Source organism: Notolepis coatsorum (assembly GCF_963971535.1).
Source record: "Notolepis coatsorum genome assembly, chromosome: 1".
In the NCBI taxonomy this organism is placed as follows: Eukaryota; Metazoa; Chordata; class Actinopteri; order Aulopiformes; family Paralepididae; genus Notolepis; species Notolepis coatsorum.
The window spans coordinates 59,280,622-59,300,601 of NC_140165.1; the positions used below are offsets into that span (position 1 = coordinate 59,280,622).

The following is a 19,980-nucleotide window of genomic DNA, read 5'->3' on the forward strand; positions in this document are numbered from 1 at the left end:
CCGTCCGTCCGTGTTCATTCGTTAGCAGTGTGCTAGGGCCGTAATCCTCCCTTTCCCAGAAGTTCGCAACCTGGGCGTCATACTGGACTCCACCCTCTCCTTTCATTCCCACATAAAAACAATAACCAAATCAGCTTTTTTCCATCTCGGGAACATTTCCAGACTCCGGCCATCTCTCCCCGACTGTAGCAGAGACTCATTCATGCTTTCGTCGCCTCCCGTCTTGCAAACTCTGTCCTCATAGGGCTACCCAGCAATGCCCTGAACGGGTTACAATATGTGCAAAATTCTGCCAGGGTTCTCACCCACACCAAGTCCTGGCACCACATCACCCCCACCCTCATCCACCTCCACTGGCTTCCAGTCAAGTCCCGCATCAATTTCAAGATCCTCCTCATCACCTACAAAGCCCTTCACTCCCTTGCCCCCTGGTACCTAGCGGACCTCCTCCATCCCTACATCCCGCCCCAGGGGCTGCGGTCCTCTGACTCCGGTCTCCTTTCCAGAGCCTTCTCTGTGGCCGCACCCACCCTCTGGAACTCACGCCCTCCCTCCAAACATCCGTAGTGCTACATCCCTGCACTCCTTCAAATCCCAACTCAAAACCCACCTTCACCAAATTTGTAAATGACTGCCTGATTTCCCATTTGTTTTTCGTTTTCTTTCTTTCCTTCCTTCCTTTTGATTATTATTATGTTGTTACGTTGTTCCCCGTTCCCCTCCCTTAGTTGCCCCCTCCTGTTTAAGGGCCTTGGGTCTCCTGAAAGGCGCTATATAAATTTAAGATATTATTATCATGAATCCATGGTATGGTTTTCTACAATAGTCTTCCACAATATATACATATCACGCAGTAATAAATACTGTATATTTTCTATTAATAATAAAAAGAAAATCCTTACTGCTGTATTAAAATAAAATAAATTGGCAATTTTCTATGAAATGGCACCATTTAAATTACAAGATGGACTTAACAAATATTGTAAATTGTACTTCAAATGCTGTTATACCTTGAAAAATAAAGGGGGCGGTATGATATTTCGGCCACATCGCCCAGCCCTCGTTTAATTTAGTATAAATGTCTTCCTCTTGTGAATAACATGGCGTCATTTATCTTATCAGGTAAGTATAGTTTGCCATCGGAACTGCAAACTTATGGTTTGATGCCGTGATAAACAAATGGGTATTCTTCCCTTTTTGGAGGTGTAGCCCTGCTCCCATATGATTAAAGCACTTATCAATAGGCCCTGCTGTTAATGCATCCAGGATGGAATAAAACCCTAGTTGTGATTGAATGTCATGCTGTCTTAGCTGAATGTAAATCTGCAGTGCGGGGCCTTTCCATACAAAAGCAATGCTTGGCTTTAGAGCTGAAGGGGGAATCTGTAGGGATTTGGCTACAGCAGCTGGTTGACTTAAAACACAGTGCAGGAACACCGGTATACAGCTAGATTTACCAGCCGGTGTTCAGGCCTAATACAGCCAGATTTACCAGCCGGTGTTCAGGCTTAATACAGCCAAATTTACCAGCCGGTGATCAGGCCTAATCAGCATTGTGTGAACTCATTTGCAACGTACGTTCCTTTTATATGTAAAAGTTTTGACACTGCAGGTTTAATGCCGTTATGAGGATGGAGTGAGTAAATGTGAGTGTACTTGAACTGTCTTTACTATAGAGAGTGAGTGAGGTGTGAGTTTAATGTCTGTATTGCTATGACACATGTACCTGTCGGGTAAGTATACACATGGGGACATGGCACATTTTTTATTTATTTATTTTAAAGATCATCTGATCTATCATGAACTGGGACTTATTTCACTCTGCACTTCTTTTTGAGATATTGGACTAATTATGTACAAAAAATAACTTTTTTTCTTTTTGCAATGTCTGTAGGTATTCTAAAAATAGATGTAACACCTTCCAAACTAATTCATAACTGTTTGACCTCATGCACTTCCAATATCTCAAACTGATGCACTACTTACACCATGCTTATTGGGTATACTGGAATAATCTCAGTTCATGGTGATTCGGACAGCCTCTTAACAAATGTTGAACTATCCCTTTAAGCCACCATCAACTACACTGTGATGGCGTTGTGCCTTAAATAACCAATTGAATTTTTTTTGTATATTTCATAAGTCTACTTTAATTTATTTGAGACACATTTGTTTAATCTTCTTAGGTGAACACACCACATTTCCTTTTTTATACAGGATCATTTCAAAAGTCATTGTGATTGGTTTTGAATTTCATTCTATTTCATTGTATATTAACTATTTTATTAAACATTTTTTAACACTTCTTAATCTGATAGTTTCCTCAACTTAACTCACATGACGGTCATATTTTGGCCTAAATGTAACCAATAACGTGCGTTGAATTTGTCTTATTGTCTTTGTCTCATTTTCATGTGGCTTTGCTTTCACTGACATGGATCCAGCCTCGTCTTCCCTGTAAACAATTCCTTCCTTGGTGGAATATCTGGTTCAATTCATGTCAGAGGAATCAATGTTTAGTTCATATACAAGTGATGGTTGACTATTATGAGTGTTGGTTTGTCCACATGTATGTCCACATTAATGTGTGTGTTGGTATGTCCACATGTGTGTGTGTTGGTGACCATCAATGACTGTGATATTTTCCAGAGTGAATGAGATGCTGTGCATAGTGTCTCGCAAGGCATTTTGTTATTGCCTTGTTTATCTCTGTTAACTTTGAGTTGCCTTTATATTGGGTGGGTTTGGGGATAACATACCTTGTTTAACTGTGTTAACCTTGAGTTGCCTTTATATTGGGTGGGTTTGGGGATAACATAATTATAATGAACACGATTACTTTTTATTCTGAACAGCATTATCCACCTGTACTTTCTTTTACCAACTAACTTCATCATTTTGCTTTGAGATATAGGAGTGAAATGTGAGCATCCAGCAGACGGAGCTCACGAGCCAGTCTGAACTCATTCAGGTGTTTCGTCTTGTGAGATCAGAGAGAAATTAACATTCTAATGAGGATCTTTTCAAAATTAACATTGTAATGATGCTCTCTCCAAAGAGATGTGCACCTGAGCGACTTGGTGCTCTCTCCAAAGAGACGTGCACCTGAGCGACTCGATGCTCTCTCCAAAGAGACGTGCACCTGAACGATGGCCACCTGGCCACACTCCTACGCAGAGCTGTCTCCTGTACATCTCTGCTGCTGATAAACACCTGCCCAAGAGAGACAATACTTAGTTTGAAAGAAAATGCAGCTGTAGATAGTTGCTTTTAATTACGAGATAGATGTTTTATTATATATTAAAAGCTAGACTGTAAAAACATGGAAAATGTCTACAGTAAATATGTTACCGGTAATTAAAACCTTACCACGCAACGGCCTGGGACGCACGCACGTCGCGGCACTTTGCGAGTGTCTAGCGGCTCGTGGCTGCATTTTTCGCCGATCATGTAATATACCGTTCTAAACTTGAATTTACCGCCTTTCGAGCGCCACCTCACTCGACCAATTCCGTGCCTCGGTTCTCGAGTTCCATGACGATATGTCAAACTAGCATTTTTTTTACAGGCCGCGTATCAAATGACCACGTTGGACTGTATACGCTCGAGAACTGACCAATCACTGCTGATGATGAAAATGATTGGTCGGCGTTGTAGCCAACGAGTGTACGCTTCCAACCATACCCCGCGTGGGGTGGGGGGGGGGGGGGGGGGGGGTGCGAATATAGGAAGTAGGTGAAAGTTGATGAGCTTGACTCAAACTTCAGAACGCATGGAGGTGGATGGCCACGGAGGATTTGGGATTTTTTTTGGGGGGTTAGGGGACACTGTTTACTAAAACCTTCTCAAGCACTCATTTCTGAATGGATTTTATTTAATTTGGACCTGTACTACATAAGACTTCAGGCTATGGAACCGCAGCGTTTTCCAGCTCATACCTCTATGCTGGAATAATGGAATCTGGCAACCACTAAAGACAAATGTGAGTACACGTTCAAGTTCAAACCTCTGTTACTCTATTTTATTAGCACTAAAAGTGATTATCCTTTTTCGCATTAGTAACTTCAGAATGTTATCTTTCAAAAGAGACCAGGCTCATGCATGTGCTATAAGTATAAAGCTAAGCTTTGCAAAAAAAAGTATGCAGTCTTCAAGTTCAAGTAAATAAATTGCCACTTTTCTGCCTCCCTGTTAAGAGGTTAAATAAATTCTCTATAGAATAACTAACTACATCTTACTGTAATTTGACGGTATGTGTTTGGTATGTTTTGCTGCCAGACTTTTTTGTTCTTTACAATATATATTTTTTCATCACCGTTAACCAAAAAGTCAGTTGTGAGTTATGCAGTTATCAGAGAAGGTAACCGACTATCTTTTCTGCATAAGGAAAACATATCTTTTATGGCTGCGTTCATCGTCGTTTCCATAGACACAGTGAATTAAACCAGGCTGCACAGATGCCATTATATTATTATAACAACATTTCAGTTCTTATTTATAAAAGAGACTAAACATTTTTTCTTGTAACAATAATATAATATATTTTATTCAATATGCTATGGGAAATAATCTGCATATAGGAAACACCGGTTCGTTCCTCTTTGGGCACAGATGTTGGGGCAGTGGAACGTTGTTCAACTCTCTGCGTAGGAGAATGGTTCGGCAGTCTTTCGTTGCCTAAAATCTTCTACCTTCGTCCCTGAATTGAGACTCTCGGTCATCATCCAGATGAGTTACAGTAGGCTTAGGAATTTCTTTCCACAGAAGATTTGCACCTAAATTAAAAGAGAAATTGGAACACTTCAAGTAAAAAAAAATTTACTTTTTTTTAAACATGGGTGCATGATCTGTGAAGATAAATGAAAACACCTATTCCTACTTGGAACGTGGATGTGCATGGTAATCCCTTTTCAAGATAGCATGAGTTAATTTTCACAAGCATTATGCTACCAACATGGCAGCAACGGTAGTATGCATTGGCCATGACCAGGATTGATGATTGGCATTGGTGGGCTAATTCACATCGCCAGTACTGTGTATGTTTGAGTTATCTCCAGTACTGTGTATGTTTGAGTTATCTCCAGTACTGTGTGTGTTTGCGTTATCTCCAGTACTCTGTGTGTGTGTGAATGTTGTACAGTCAGCTATTGGCTGGAGCAGTGTTGTGTGTGAGGGGCTTCTTTCTCAAGGTTGTTCTCCACTTCTTCCAGAGGGAACAGGATATGAGAATGGGTGATCTGGGCCCACGTGGAGCCATTAATATGGGAGGTAGGGGCATGACCATACCAGGCCTGGTCACTACTAAACCATACCTAAAGACTATATCACTAAATACTATACCGTGTCTTGAAATATACCGTTGTTGTGACCATATTGTCTGTATTTCACTGGGTCTCTGTGTGGGTTTATAGTGTTGTCTGCTCCCTGAACTCTCGCCCTCCCGACGCCTGCACGTCTGAAGACGCTGAACGACTGTCAATGACTTGGACGGTTGTTTAGTGGGCGTCAGTATACTGAACTACAGTCGGAAGTCGGAACGCATTCTGTCCAGCTTCTCACCGGCTGTAGGTGATTCAAATGGAACTACAGTCAGAATGTGTTCAATCTGGCTTCTCACCGGCTGTAAATGATTTAAATGGAACTACAGTCGGAACACGTTCCATCTGGCTTCTCACCGGCTGTAGATTATTTAAATGGAACTACAGTCAGAATGTGTTCCATCTGGCTTCTCACCGGCTGTAGATGATTTAAATGGAACTACAGTCGGAACACGTTCCATCTGGCTTCTCACCGGCTGTAGATTATTTAAATGGAACTACAGTCAGAATGTGTTCCATCTGGCTTCTCACCGACTGTAGATTATTTAAATGGAACTACAGTCGACGTGTTCTGTCCAGCTTCTCACCGGCTGTAGATCACGTTCTATTGCTCCGCTTCCTACGTGTCTGTGGCGAGCTGGCGAGGGCGCTGGGAGCAGAGCTAGGTAGGGCTAGGTGGGCTAGGCAGGGCCATACTGCACTGAACAAGTCAAAACAGAAACGGGCTGTGGGAGGTTCATGGTGTTTCTTCACCGTATCAATGGAATGACCCAAGACTGCACATGACCACCGACCAATCATATGCTTCCACTGTCTGGATGTTATGTCCTATGCGCTCTCTACTAAGACGAGCTCCTGGGAATGTGGTGCTGAAGAGGTTGTCCTCTAACCCCCTTCACATTTCTGTGTTTCCATGTGTATATCGCAGAGGCTGTGTGCGCACGCTTGGTTTTGAGTGGTTTTGGGTACAGAGTGTTGTGTAGAAGTGGTGTGAAAATGTTGTCTGAATGGTACCGACCGGCTGTCTTTTGGTTTATATTTCCGAACAGTATTTGGTTTATATTTTCTCTCACAATATTATGTATGTGGTTTCACTCCGGCTGTACACTGTTAATGCCGTGTTGTTGCTGTTCACCTTTATAAGCCCCGCCCACTTATACAGACTTCTGTTTATTTCCTGTAGCTGAACGTTGGATGGTGCTCGTTTTTTAGATATTCCTTAACGGTGTAAATAATGCATCCATTATCAATGAGACCGTGTTGGGCTCTGTTAACAGCAGCTCTAGTGGATAGTAGACAAGAGGAACATTATCCCCGTTAACAGCAGTTGTAGTGGATAGTAGACAAGAGGAACTCCATTATCCCTGCTGTTAACAGCAGCTGTAGTGGATAGTAGACGAGGGCAACATTATTCCTGCTGTTCACAGCAGCTGTAGTGTATAGTAGACGAGGGCAACATTATTCCTGCTGTTAACAGCGCTACACTGATGGTCGGAAAATAACGGTAACAAATCAAATAATGGTAGATAAAAGATGTGGAAACGCAAGTTAAAACACACTGACCTCTACCTACTCAGCATATCTACGCATATAAACAGTTCTGTCCATAGTCGGAGAGTTTGAATCATATTATTGTACAGATATACATGTGATTATTGTACAGAGATATGCATGTGATATCATTGTACAGATATACACATGTGATATTATTGTACAGAGATATACATGTGATATTATTGTACAGATATACATGTGATTATTGTACAGATATACACATGTGATTATTGTACAGAGAGAACATGTGATTATTGTACAGGGAGAAAACATGTGGTTATTGTACAGATATACACATGTGATATCATGGTACAGAGATATACATGTGATTATTGTACCGAGATATACATGTGATTATTGTACAGAGGTATACATGTGATTATTGCAGATATTAGTGCAATATTGTACAGAGATATACATGTGATATTATTGTACATATGTAACGGAGGTACCGCAAGTATATCCAGTCACGATGGACTTCAAGTGTTGTGAAGTGACTGTGGACGTTAGCGGTACTGCAAGTTAAACTCACTCCCCCATAAAAGGCATACAAACACGTTACCAAGAAGTGAATTCACCTCTTGGTATAGTGGTCTGCGATGTCACCCGCGGCGCGGGACACCGGGGTTCGAGACTCACTCGGGGCAATCCCTTAACAGGGGTCGAACTTTAAACACAATACGAGACCGGCTACACATATTACATTTTACATTACATATATTATTGTGATAGCAGCAGTAGAGGTGATGGTAAAATAGTAGTGCTAGTAGCAACAGCAGAGGTGATGGTAGAATAGTGCTAGTAGAAGCAGCATTAGAGGTGATGCTAGAATAATAGTGCTAGTAGCAGCAACAGTAGAAGTGATGGTAGAATAGTAGTGCTAGTAGCAGCAACAGTAGAAGTGATGGTAGAATAGTAGTGCTAGTAGCAGCAACAGTAGAAGTGATGGTAGAATAGTAGTGCTAGTAGCAGCAACAGTAGAAGTGATGGTAGAATAGTAGTGCTAGTAGCAGCAACAGTAGAAGTGATGGTAGAATAGTAGTGCTAGTAGCAGCAACATTAGAAGTGATGGTAGAATAGTAGTGCTAGTAGCAGCAACAGTAGAAGTGATGGTAGAATAGTAGTGCTAGTAGCAGCAACAGTAGAAGTGATGGTAGAATAGTAGTGCTAGTAGCAGCAACAGTAGAAGTGATGGTAGAATAGTAGTGCTAGTAGCAGCAACAGTAGAAGTGATGGTAGAATAGTAGTGCTAGTAGCAGCAACATTAGAAGTGATGGTAGAATAGTAGTGCTAGTAGCAGCAACATTAGAAGTGATGGTAGAATAGTAGTGCTAGTAGCAGCAACAGTAGAAGTGATGGTAGAATAGTAGTGCTAGTAGCAGCAACAGTAGAAGTGATGGTAGAATAGTAGTGCTAGTAGCAGCAACAGTAGAAGTGATGGTAGAATAGTAGTGCTAGTAGCAGCAACAGTAGAAGTGATGGTAGAATAGTAGTGCTATTAGCAGCAACATTAGAAGTGATGGTAGAATAGTAGTGCTAGTAGCAGCAACAGTAGAAGTGATGGTAGAATAGTAGTGCTAGTAGCAGCAACAGTAGAAGTGATGGTAGAATAGTAGTGCTAGTAGCAGCAACAGTAGAAGTGATGGTAGAATAGTAGTGCTAGTAGCAGCAACAGTAGAAGTGATGGTAGAATAGTAGTGCTAGTAGCAGCAACATTAGAAGTGATGGTAGAATAGTAGTGCTAGTAGCAGCAACAGTAGAAGTGATGGTAGAATAGTAGTGCTAGTAGCAGCAACATTAGAAGTGATGGTAGAATAGTAGTGCTAGTAGCAGCAACAGTAGAAGTGATGGTAGAATAGTAGTGCTAGCAACAGTAGAGGTGATGGTAGAATAGGGCATAACAAAAAATATTGTTTGTTTCCTGTTGGTTGTCAGTTAAAGCCATGGGTAGTTAGGGAATTTATTTTATTTTATTTCCCACGGCGACTATGGATAGGGAATTTCTTTATTTAATTAAAATGTTCACAACTTGAATGCATGTACTCTGCCAGCATGTTTAATATCCATAATACTAAAGGTTTGACTAAGATTTCTATGAAACTTTATTAAAAAAATATATATATTTGATATATATTATTATTATTTTTTTAAACTCATAAAATATATTGTGTCGCACCTAAATCGGCAGGGTCGGTCGGCAACCGGAAAAACTACTATTATTTGTTAGGCCCAGTGCTAGTAGCAGCAACAGTAGAGGTTATGGTAGAATAGTAGTGTTAGTAGCAGCAACAGTAGAAGTGATGGTAGAATAGTGCTAGTAGCAGCAACAGTAGAAGTGATGGTAGAATAGTGCTAGTAGCAGCAACAGTAGAAGTGATGGTAGTAGCAGCAACAATAGAGGTGATGGTAGAATAATAGTGCTAGTAGTAGCAGCAACGGTAAAGGTGATGGTAGAATAGTAGCAATAGCAGCAGTGTATCGACCTGTTATTCAGTACCAATTCAAATTAATCTATTGTGGGATCGCAAGAAAGGATGAAACGGGAGACGGTAGTCGAGTCTTTCCTTTACTTCCCAACATAAATTATATACATCCAACAGAATGCAGAGACGTTTAACGTTACTACTCGAAAGTGACAGCAGCCAGCTGACGGGTGACATAATATAGGTTACCAAATACCCACCCCGTTCCCAGAATCCCCAGGCTTAAAGGAGCACTCCTCCGCTCCTCAAGTCCAGTGAATGTCTGCACCAATTGTGCGTGATAAGTGAGTCACCACACAGGCCCCCCCAGAATTCACAATAACCCCCCAAAAGATCATCCACAGTCAACGAGGCGGGGGGCGGATCAGGCGCCCAAAACTACTCTTATCACCTGTGCAGGGGTGGGGATTGGGGCGTGTGGGGGGATTCAGGAGATATGAGGTGACGAGAGGGAAAAGCAGTTGGCAGGGGGTCATCCACGCCGCGGGGGCCAACTGGCCTGTCTAGGTCCAAATGGGCAGGCTTGAGCCGGACGACCGATACCCGCTCTGACCTTCCTCCAATGTCCACCATGAAGTTCTTAGGCCCCGCCTCCAGGACGCGAAAAGGGCCGTCGTAAGGGGGCTGCAGAGGAGTACGGTGGCTGTCATGGCGAATGAAAACATACCTGGCTGACTGCAGATCCCTAGGTATGTAGGACTGCGGGAGGCAGTGCTGGGAAGTTGGGACTGGGGTGAAAGCACCGGCGCCATCCCTGAGCACAGTCCGAGATGAGGTGACCGACCAGGGAGCCTCGACATCCGGGAGGAACTCCCCAGGGACTCGCAGCCGAGGCTCGAGCTCAGCAGCCGAGGCCTGCACGTCTTCTTTGGGGGCGGAGCGCAGGCCAAGCATGACCCAGGGAAGCCGGTCGACCCAGTTGCCGTCCGTAAGGCTGGCCCGCAGAGCAGCCTTCATAGATCGGTGAAACCGTTCACACAAGCCGTTGCCCTGTGGGTTGTAGGCTGTGGTGCGGTGGAGCTTCACTCCCAGGCCCTCGGCGACTGCAGTCCAGAGCCCGGACGTAAACTGTGGGCCCCGGTCGGATGTGAGATCAGATGGTATGCCAAAACGGGCTACCCAGGACCCAATGAACGCTCGGGCCACCTCGGCGGATGTGGTCGATGCCAGCGGGACCACCTCCGGCCACCTAGTGGTTCTGTCCACCATCGTGAGGAGGTGAGTGAACCCGTGGGAGGGGGCCAGGTCCACATTGACATGGTCAAAGCGCCTCTCCGGCATGAGAAACTGTGCCAAGGGGGCTTTGGTGTGACGGTGTATCTTTGCAAGTTTCTCAAGTTTCAAGTTATATCTTTGCACGCTGGCACGCCACGCAGGAGCCGGCCCAGGCTGCGATGTCCTTCCTGAGGCCATGCCAGACGAATTTAGCCATGGATGGCTTCGAATACCTGCCGCCGCCAGCCAGCGGGAACCATCGGACGGGGCTGACCGGTGGAGACGTTGCAGAGGAGCGTGGTGTTGGCAATACCAAACTGCACATCCTCTAACCTTAGCCCAGTGTCGGCTGTTCGGTAGGCCTGCATGTCCTTGTCAGTGGCCTGGTCGGCAGCCATGGCAGCGTAGTCCAGTCCCAAGTGGACGGCCCCCACCACCGTCCGGGAGAGGCAGTCAGCGACGTAGTTGTCCTTACCTGCGACATGCCGTAAGTCTGTGGTAAACTCGGAGATGGCGGAGAGTTGGCGCTGCTGGTGCCCTGACCACGGCTCGGTGGCCTTGGCCATGGCGAAGGTGAGTGGCTTGTGGTCCACAAAGGCAGTAAACCGTCGGCCCTCCAGCAGGAATCTGAAGTGCCTGATGGCCAGGAAGAGGCCTAGGAGCTCCCGGTCAAAGGTGCTGTACTTTCTTTCATTGTCCCGCAGCTGGCGACTGAAGAAAGCAAGCGGTTGCCAGCCCCCCCCCCCCACCCACTGTTCGTACACTGCCCCCACTGCGTAGTCTGAGGCGTCAGTTGTGAGGGCGATAGGGGCGGTAGGAAATGGGTGTGCCAGTAATGCGGCATTGGCCAGTGCAGTTTTAGCGCCCAAAAAAGCGCCGTCGGTACACAGGGACCAGTCCACCTCGGCCTTGGGGTCCTTACCACGCAGGGCCTCATACAAGGGGCGCATGAGGTGAGCAGCACAGGGAATGAACCTGTTGTAGAAGTTCACCATGCCTAGGAACTCCTGCAGGGACTTCACGGTGCGGGGGCGTGGAAAGCTGGCAACGTCGTCCACCCTGGCAGGGAGCGGAACGGCTCCCTCTGCTGAGACCCTGTGCCCGAGGAAATCAATAGACGACCGGCCGAACTGGCACTTGGCGGGGTTAACAATGAGCCCATGTGCACTGAGCCGCTCAAACAACTGCCTGAGATGTGTCAGGTGCTCCTCTGCAGACGTGCTGGCTACGAGAATGTCGTCTAAGTATACGAACATGAATGCCATATCCCGCAGCACCGAGTCCATCAGTCGCTGGAAAGTCTGTGCCGCCCCCTTGAGGCCAAAGGGCATCCGCAGAAACTCGAACAGGCCAAAAGGAGTGATGACCGCCGTCTTTGGAACGTCCCGTGGGTGAACTGGTACCTGGTGGTATCCCCGCACCAAGTCCACCTTGGAAAAGATGGTGGTCCCCGCCAGGTGGGCGGAGGAGTCCTGTATATGCAGGACGGGGTACCGGTCGTGGCTAGGGATGGGTACCGAATTCGGTACTTTTAAGGTACCGAACCGAAACACGTCGGTACTACAGAGTATCGAATCAAGTGAGATAATATAGGTTACCAAATACCCACCCCGTTCCCAGAATCCCCAGGCTTAAAGGAGCACTCCTCCGCTCCTCAAGTCCAGTGAATGTCTGCACCAATTGTGCGTGATAAGTGAGTCATATAATCAAGAAATACCAGAATAAGTTACAAATATAGTGTCTGAAATGACATCTTGGATCACCTAAATTCGTATCCCCAAAACCGTGTTTGTGTTGGTGGGGGTATATGTGCATTGTTTACATAGAATATGTTGCTACAGTCTGTGTGCGGCTGTAGTAATGACTCCAGACTGTCCCTGCCATGTGTGATGAGACGCATCTCACTCTAACGATTTGTTAGTAGCGGCTCTACTTTAGAGCGAAGCAGTTTTACATTGTTTTATTCCCGTCGTCTACAACATATCTTTGGAAGGAGAAAGAACATCTCTCTTCTCTAGTCTCGATTGGACCATAACTCACCAGGAACATGTGTAGTTGCAGAGCTTGTTTGGCTAACGTTGATCAGGGTAAGAAGCAGCCGTGTACGGCGGGGTATTGAACTTCCAACTACTCGTATTTCTCTTCTTCAGGTGATGTGCAGTCTTGGGTCTTGATAGGAAATACATGTGGATGTTTGGTGTTTTGCCTCAAATTTTAATCTCTAAAAAGAACCTTTTCCTGGTCCGTTTCTCATTGTAAGAATGACTCCACCTACTGTCTCCTGGGTGCCCATCAGTAACATATCGGCCTGTGTGTTGCCTCTACTCACTCTTTCAAGTAACTTTGGCTTATTGGGTTTCTTTTTTAGGTTTGTCGTTGAATCAATTAAATAGGAAGGAGTGAATCTGAAATATCACGTTCACATCAACCCATTTAGTTGATTCCACTTTTAAAAGCCAACAGAGTAAAGTTACTTGAAATAATAAGTTGCGACAACTTCTGATATATTTCTTCTACAGGGTAACGTTGGTTTTTGGTCGTCTTGTCAACGAGACATTGATGACTCATCGCTGTCTTCTTTACCTTCAATATAGATCAATCTGATGTTTTTGATCATAATATCCATTTGTAATTTACAATTCGGTTCTGTAAAGTAATGATAATAACCTGCTCTATAATATAATAATATATATATAATATAATAACCTCTATAACTCTTCATATGGTGATTTGAGCTCTTGTGATCCAACAGCCAACGTTGACCGGAGTGTGTGTTTGTCCTGAGGGCAGTTCTTACATGTGGGGTTCAGGGTGGGTTGGATTCTTCCTGAGTGACCAAACCCTGCTCTGTTGTTTTGCGTGCAGATGGCTTTAACCCCGCCTCGGCTGGGGCTGCTGGTAACCAGGGGGGTATCCAGGGTAACCTGCTAAGCATGGCCATGGGTGGAAGGGGCGGAGCCATTGACCCAGAGGGAACTCCAAAAATGGGCGCATCGATGATGTCCGATAACGGCGGTGCCATGGTAATGTATGCGCAGGGATTCATTTGCGCTTCTGATATAAATTTTTTTAAACTATAGTTTCCGAACCTTGACGAGTTACAAATGAATTGCCAATACAGCTGATGCCCTCTAAAAACTTTGATTTAGAGGGAAATGATCAAACGGCAATTGAAAGCATATTCAGATCAAGTACTCAGTCATGAAGAAACGGACCCTCTGTCATCTTCTTTAACCTCTTAAGCCCGAGCGGTCCTGTACCGGACCGACAATGACGTCACGCCATAAATCCATCTCTACAGAATGTATGAATTAATGTTTTCAGCACTACGTTTGTTTACCAATGGTTTTAAGTGTTATAAGTGAAATATGAGTTATAGTAATCTCAGGGCATCTAGTCGGAAAAAGGCGATGATTGACGCAAGCATTTGGCGCAACTTAACTTGAGTGTAGTCTTTTGAGAGAAGAGACCCAGGGCTTTCGATGGGCTTTCGAATAAAAGAAAACTACACTTCCCAGCTCTTTTGGGATCATATCTCGCAGCGAAAACCAACCTGAACGTTATTGCCATAAATTAGAACGCAGTTAGTTTCTCTATTCTGTGAACGTCTAGCAAAAAAAACGTGTTGCAATCTGATTAACAATGGTGGAGGAATTTACATTATAAAAAAAGTAACTGTACTTACAGTAGATTTCATTCACTGTTTTTGCTGCACGCCTGGTAATACTAAATCCAGATTGAACTCTGCCATTGGAAAGGGGAGATTTGGCCCGATCCATAGATGTGTGACTTGGCCATAATAAGGTAATTTATAGGCCTGATATTCTATAATCCTATTTCAAATTGCATGTGTCCGGATGGCATAATTCAGTACTGTATCTACAAAACCTTCTGTTTAATCATCTTCCCTTTATTAATTTGCTTAGGTTGTACATGTGATCTCAAGAAGGTGCTGAATGAGCTCGGTGACAATTTTTCATGTCTGGTAAATTTTTGCATGGGGTTATTCACCGTCAAAGATGAAAAAAGAAAATAAAGAATTTATATTCTCCTTTGGTTCATTACAATTTACTAGTAACGGACATAATATTTCTGACTCTGGGAATACATTCCCTGAGGTCCATAGATGTCCCTAGATACCAAGAACATGCAGTAGAGCAATCTTCCATTTACTTGGGTATGTATTTTTAGGGGGATTTTCAGAAAATATGGCTAGGGCCATCCGGACACATGCTATTTGAAATATGATTATAGAATATCAGGCCTATAAATTAACTTATTATGGCCAACTCGCACATCTATGGATCGGGCAAAATCTCCTCTTTCAAATGGCAGAGTTCAATTTGGATTTAGTAGCACCAGGCGTGCACCGAGAATGAAGAATGAAATCTACTGTATGTACAGTTTGATTCTTAGAATGGATATGGCTCCCCCATTTTGGATCGGATTTCAACACGGATGGTTGCTAAATGTTCACAGAAGGTAGACACACTAACTGCGCTCCAATCTATGCCAATAACGTTCAGTTTTGTGATATAGTATCCCGAGAAATAAGATAAATAATTTTATTTCATACAGAAGTAATTTGCTTGCAGTTAGCTGGAAATCGAAATTTCAACGCTCATTGAGAGCTCTGGATGCCCTGTTCTCATGACTACAAATCATCATTCGGCGATGGGCGCTAATTCAAAATGGCGGATCTCCGTGAGAATATTATCACATTAAAAAAAAGAACTAAAATCTCACTAACACTTTAACCTATTGGTAAACAAACATTGCTGAAAATATACACTTGACTGCTGTTGTGACATGGTTAGGATGTTTACTCTTGGATACTTTTTTTTTTTAACCGCAAGATTATGTCATGCAGTCTAGAGAGAGGGATTTATGGCGTGATGTCATTTGCGGTCCGCCGATGGACCGCTCGGGTAGAGGAGGTTAAGCACAGCTAACAAAATCACGATATTCCAGGCAGGTTTTTATTTAATATCTAGAGAAATTATCTACACCAAACCGTAACATACTCGTTATTAATGGAATTATTCCTCTTTTCTCTCTCTCTCCACCCGTCATATCACCCTGCCCTACCGTAGCGTGGCAGTCGTTTCTCCCAGGGTGAGTCTGGGGCCATGGGGGGGCGACCCGGGGTGGAATCTCCCCAACAGCAGCAGCAGCAACAGCAGCAGCAGCAGCAGCAACAACAACAACAACAACAACAACAACAACAACAACAACAGCAGCAGCAACAGTCCCCGCAGCAGCCGGGCGCCATGGGTGGGGGGCCCCCAATCGGAGGAGCCCAGGGCTTCGGCAGGGGGAACCCCATGGGGGGAAACTTTGACGGCCCAAACAACAAACGCCGCAGATATTAGATGGTCTGTCAGAGATCTGGTTTAATCTTTAGTTTAAATCACATATTAGATGGTCGGTCAGAGAGATCTGCTTTAATCTTTAGTTTAAATCACATATTAGATGGTCTGTCAGAGATCTGGTTTAATCTTTAGTTTAAATCACATATTAGATGGTCTGTCAGAGATCTGGTTTAATCTTTAGTTTAAATCACATATTAGATGGTCTGTCAGATGGATCTGGTTTAATCTTTCATTTAAATCATATTAGATGGTCTGTCAGATCTGGTTTAATCTTTAGTTTAAATCACATTAGATGGTCTGTCAGAGGGATCTGGTTTAATCTTTAGTTGAATTTCCTTTTTTTCAGGGATGTGATTTATACATGTACATTTTTCCTTTTTATTTCACCTTTAATTTCCAGAACCGCATGATATTCCAGGCAAGTCGTTATTTAGTATGTAGAGAAATTATCCTACAACAAACCACATTTTTATATGGTTTCCTGGAAAACTTTTTGTAATGTTTTACTTTAGTGTCGTCCTAACGATCACATCCCTGTTAGTTTGGACAGACTTACCGTAATTAATTTGTATTTGTTCCAAGTGTTGCTGCATCAAGACAAAACGGATTGATGTAAAAGATGGTTTTATGTTTTTGTGTTGAGGAGAAACGGATATGATGTCAGATGGGGATCGTAAGCGTGGAATCTTTTATTAAATTTTTTTCTATTTGAAGCCACAGACTACAGCCAGTGCTCCGTCTGCTTATTCAGTTCCGATACCAACATCTCTTCCTTGTGTAACTCCTTTTTTGTTCTATATCTGTCCTTAATAATAATTTTTTTTATTATTATTTATCCTCTAAACAATGTACCCTCTCTGCTTGTGGGTCTGTGCTCAATGTTGAGTTTGAGAATGTTATTATTTTTCCAGCATGTTATATGAAACCTGTGAAGATTCAGTGCCAGTAAATAAGCTGTCAAGTTAACAACCTGTTGCTTCTGAAGGCCGTGAGTTCATCCTCCACACCATCACCCACTGCCCCACGTGCTTCTCTATCTGCTTCACTCAGAATACTATAAGGTGGTCATGTATAGGGAGGTGTAGTCTGATGTCACTTTGGACCGCCTGAAAGGTCCACCCGTATAGGGATTTATCATTGGGAAAATTATCGGCTATTGTAACAATTCTGCCTCATGAACATTGAAATGCTTTCCATTTTTGCACAAAATTTGTTCCCTTCTATCACTAACATTATTGTTAAGCATTTTTGGTTGAAATAAAATTAGGCGATTTTTTTTCTTTTTTTTTTACGATTAATTGCCAATATTTTCATGTTGAGCTATAGCTTGTGGATGAATAAGCACAGAAAGGTACACCATTCACATTTTCATGTTTTATTTGTTTTAAACGAGACTATGGGCAATGGGGAAAATACATAACCACTACACCTCCCTATACAGACTAGGAACAGAAATATTAAAGGTGATATCGATGACTTTCAGCCACTAGATGTCGCACTAGAGCACCAGCATGTCAGACCAAAAACAATGGTGTGCTTACATAGGGTAATTATTGTGTACACTACCTAAGTTCATATCAAACTAGTTTATACTCGTCGGAAACATTTTAGGTTCAACTTTAGGTTGAAAAGGCTGAGAATCGAGGACCTCTCGACTAGAAGCGTGTTCCTCCAGTTCCACGTGGGGAGAAGGGAAGCAGGGAGGGGATACGTGCAACATGTAAACGATGGCATTCATTTCGGACCCGCCAATGTTTTTTAAATTATAAATTCATGATTCAATAATTTAAGGAAAAAGCGACACTTTATTCCACATCTTTCGATAAGCTCTGTGGATGTATTAATACACATTTTTTAAATACATATAAATATTATCCATAGCACCTATTTAATATAACCTGTCAAAGGAAAGGGTTTTACTGGTCTGTACATCAGACCAGCTTAGAGTATCTTGTGTTCTATACTATAGTATAATGGTCTACGGAGCTCCTGCCTCTCCTTCAACACCTGGTTAATCCTTTCCTCTCGCGGGTCAGACCCTGGTTAACCCTTTAACCTCTGGTGGGTTTGAGTTTTAAATGTTTAGTTGATAGAAACGTAACCCTTTCTTTCTGTTCCTCGTGTTACATTTGAACAGCAGTGCTTACAGCATAAGTACTTTCTAATGCGTCACTCCTGCTCTTTAAGACTGTGGGGAAGCACACTGTTTTAAAAAGATCAGGGCTCGTCTCCAACATAAAGATGGATGCATGTAAACGGTAGCTGTTCTGTTCTCGACTGATCTCCTTTTCCCCCTTTTCATCGTTTTCATTAGCGAGTAGAAGGTCTGTCTCAAACATGTTACAAAGTCTCTTTGACCCGTCAACAGAATGTCTGTCTCAAACATGTTAGTCTCTTTGACCTGTCAACAGAATGTCTGTCTCAAACATGTTAGTCTCTTTGACCGGTCGACAGAACTTGTGTCTCAAACATGTTGGAGTATCTTTGACCTGTCAACAGGATGTCGGTCTCAAACATGTTGGAGTATCTTTGACCTGTCAACAGGATGTTGGTCTCAAACATTGATTGAAAAGTTTATTAACAGATTGCAGAATGGGTACAGTACAGCTCAACATGTTGGAGTATCTTTGACCGGTCAACAGGACGTCTGTCTCAAACATGTTGCACAGTATCTTTGACCTGTCAAACAGAACATTGCCATTCTAACAATGATGTCACCATGGAAATGCTGTATAGTTCCAAGATGGAATTCTGAGGAAATATTTGGAAGTAGCACTCGCACCTCAATGGGTTAAGACGCCAACTACTTTGAACTCCCTCCACATGTACTGGTTCACTGTCTGTTACCTAATGTGAAATAAATAAACAGCTCCTGTAGCCAGCGTTTTCCAGTGTCTGGTCTGTATTGTAGTAGTGGCTTATGTTACTGGTTATTATATTATAAACTCCTGAGAGTGTAGGGTTGGTCATATGACTGTTCTAATAGACTATTATATTATAAACTTGCGAATGTAGGTTTGTTCATATATGACTGTTCTAATAGAATATTATATTTAAACCCCTCTGATAATGTAGGGTTGGTCAGACTATTATATTATAAACACCTGAGAATGTAGGGTTGCAACCATTGCCTCATTTGTAAATTGTCCTATTTGTAGCACAGTGTTAAGTTTCTCATTACTAAAGCGATCAGGGAAATTATGGCATGTACTAGTTAACATGTCAGACAGTGTTTAGAGCCTGGGTTCAGTACTAGTCAACATCATGTCAGACAGTGTTTAGAGCCTGGGTTCAGTACTAGTCAACATCATGTCAGACAGTGGTTAGAGCAGGGGTGTAAAGTACTTAAGTAATGTAACGAAGTACAATTACTCGGGTACTGTTTTGGGGGATTTGTACTTTACTCAAGTATTATTAGGTTTGTATACTTGTACTTTTACTCAATTACATTACAGAGGAAAAAAACACTTTTTACTCCTTACATTTAAAATGCAGATCTCGCAGGTCCAACCATTTTAATTAGTATATTTGTTTCTCCGGCCGAACTAACGTTAAGGTTATTAATCCTGCGGCCGCGCTTTGTTTAAAAACAGCCAATCAAATCCCCATCAATGGAAAATTAACCCGCCCATACCCATGCTGATTGGTCCTTGTGCAAGACTAGAAAGCGGGGATCTTTGATTAAACACCTGCTCTATCAGAAGAATAGACAGTCAGAAAAAAAGTTTTTACTTTTTAGTACTTAAGTACATTTAAAAGTAGAAACTTTTAAACTTTTACTCAAGTGTGTTTTTAGCCAGATACTCTGACTTTTACTTGAGTACGATTTTGAGACGGTACCCGTACTTTTTACACCCCTGGTTTAGAGCCTGGGTTCAGTACTAGTTAACATCATGTTACAGTGTTTAGAGCCTGGGTTCAGTACTAGTTAACGATAGGTTATGTATATAACCTAGTTATATGAGTATTGGCTGAGCGTCCCGCTCAAGCCTATTGAGATACCCCTTATCTCCTTGTACCTACTGTACACCACCACGA

At 43.0% G+C, this 19,980-nt stretch overlaps 1 protein-coding gene across 2 annotated transcripts in view; it reads left to right on the plus strand.

Annotated features, from left to right (window-relative positions):
• pspc1 (paraspeckle component 1) overlaps window positions 1-18,823 on the plus strand; it is an 80,322-nt gene extending 61,499 nt beyond the window's left edge. The window contains exons 8-10 of one of the 2 annotated variants that reach the window (XM_084331942.1): window positions 5,211-5,268; window positions 13,436-13,593; window positions 15,664-18,823. In XM_084331942.1, coding sequence (XP_084188068.1) covers window positions 5,211-5,268; window positions 13,436-13,593; window positions 15,664-15,942 — 495 coding nt within the window. In that variant the 3' untranslated portion in view covers window positions 15,943-18,823. The remainder of the gene's footprint in view (window positions 1-5,210; window positions 5,269-13,435; window positions 13,594-15,663) is intronic. The other variant, XR_014620643.1, reaches the window with a different exon arrangement.
• The last annotated feature ends 1,157 nt before the right edge of the window (window positions 18,824-19,980 follow it).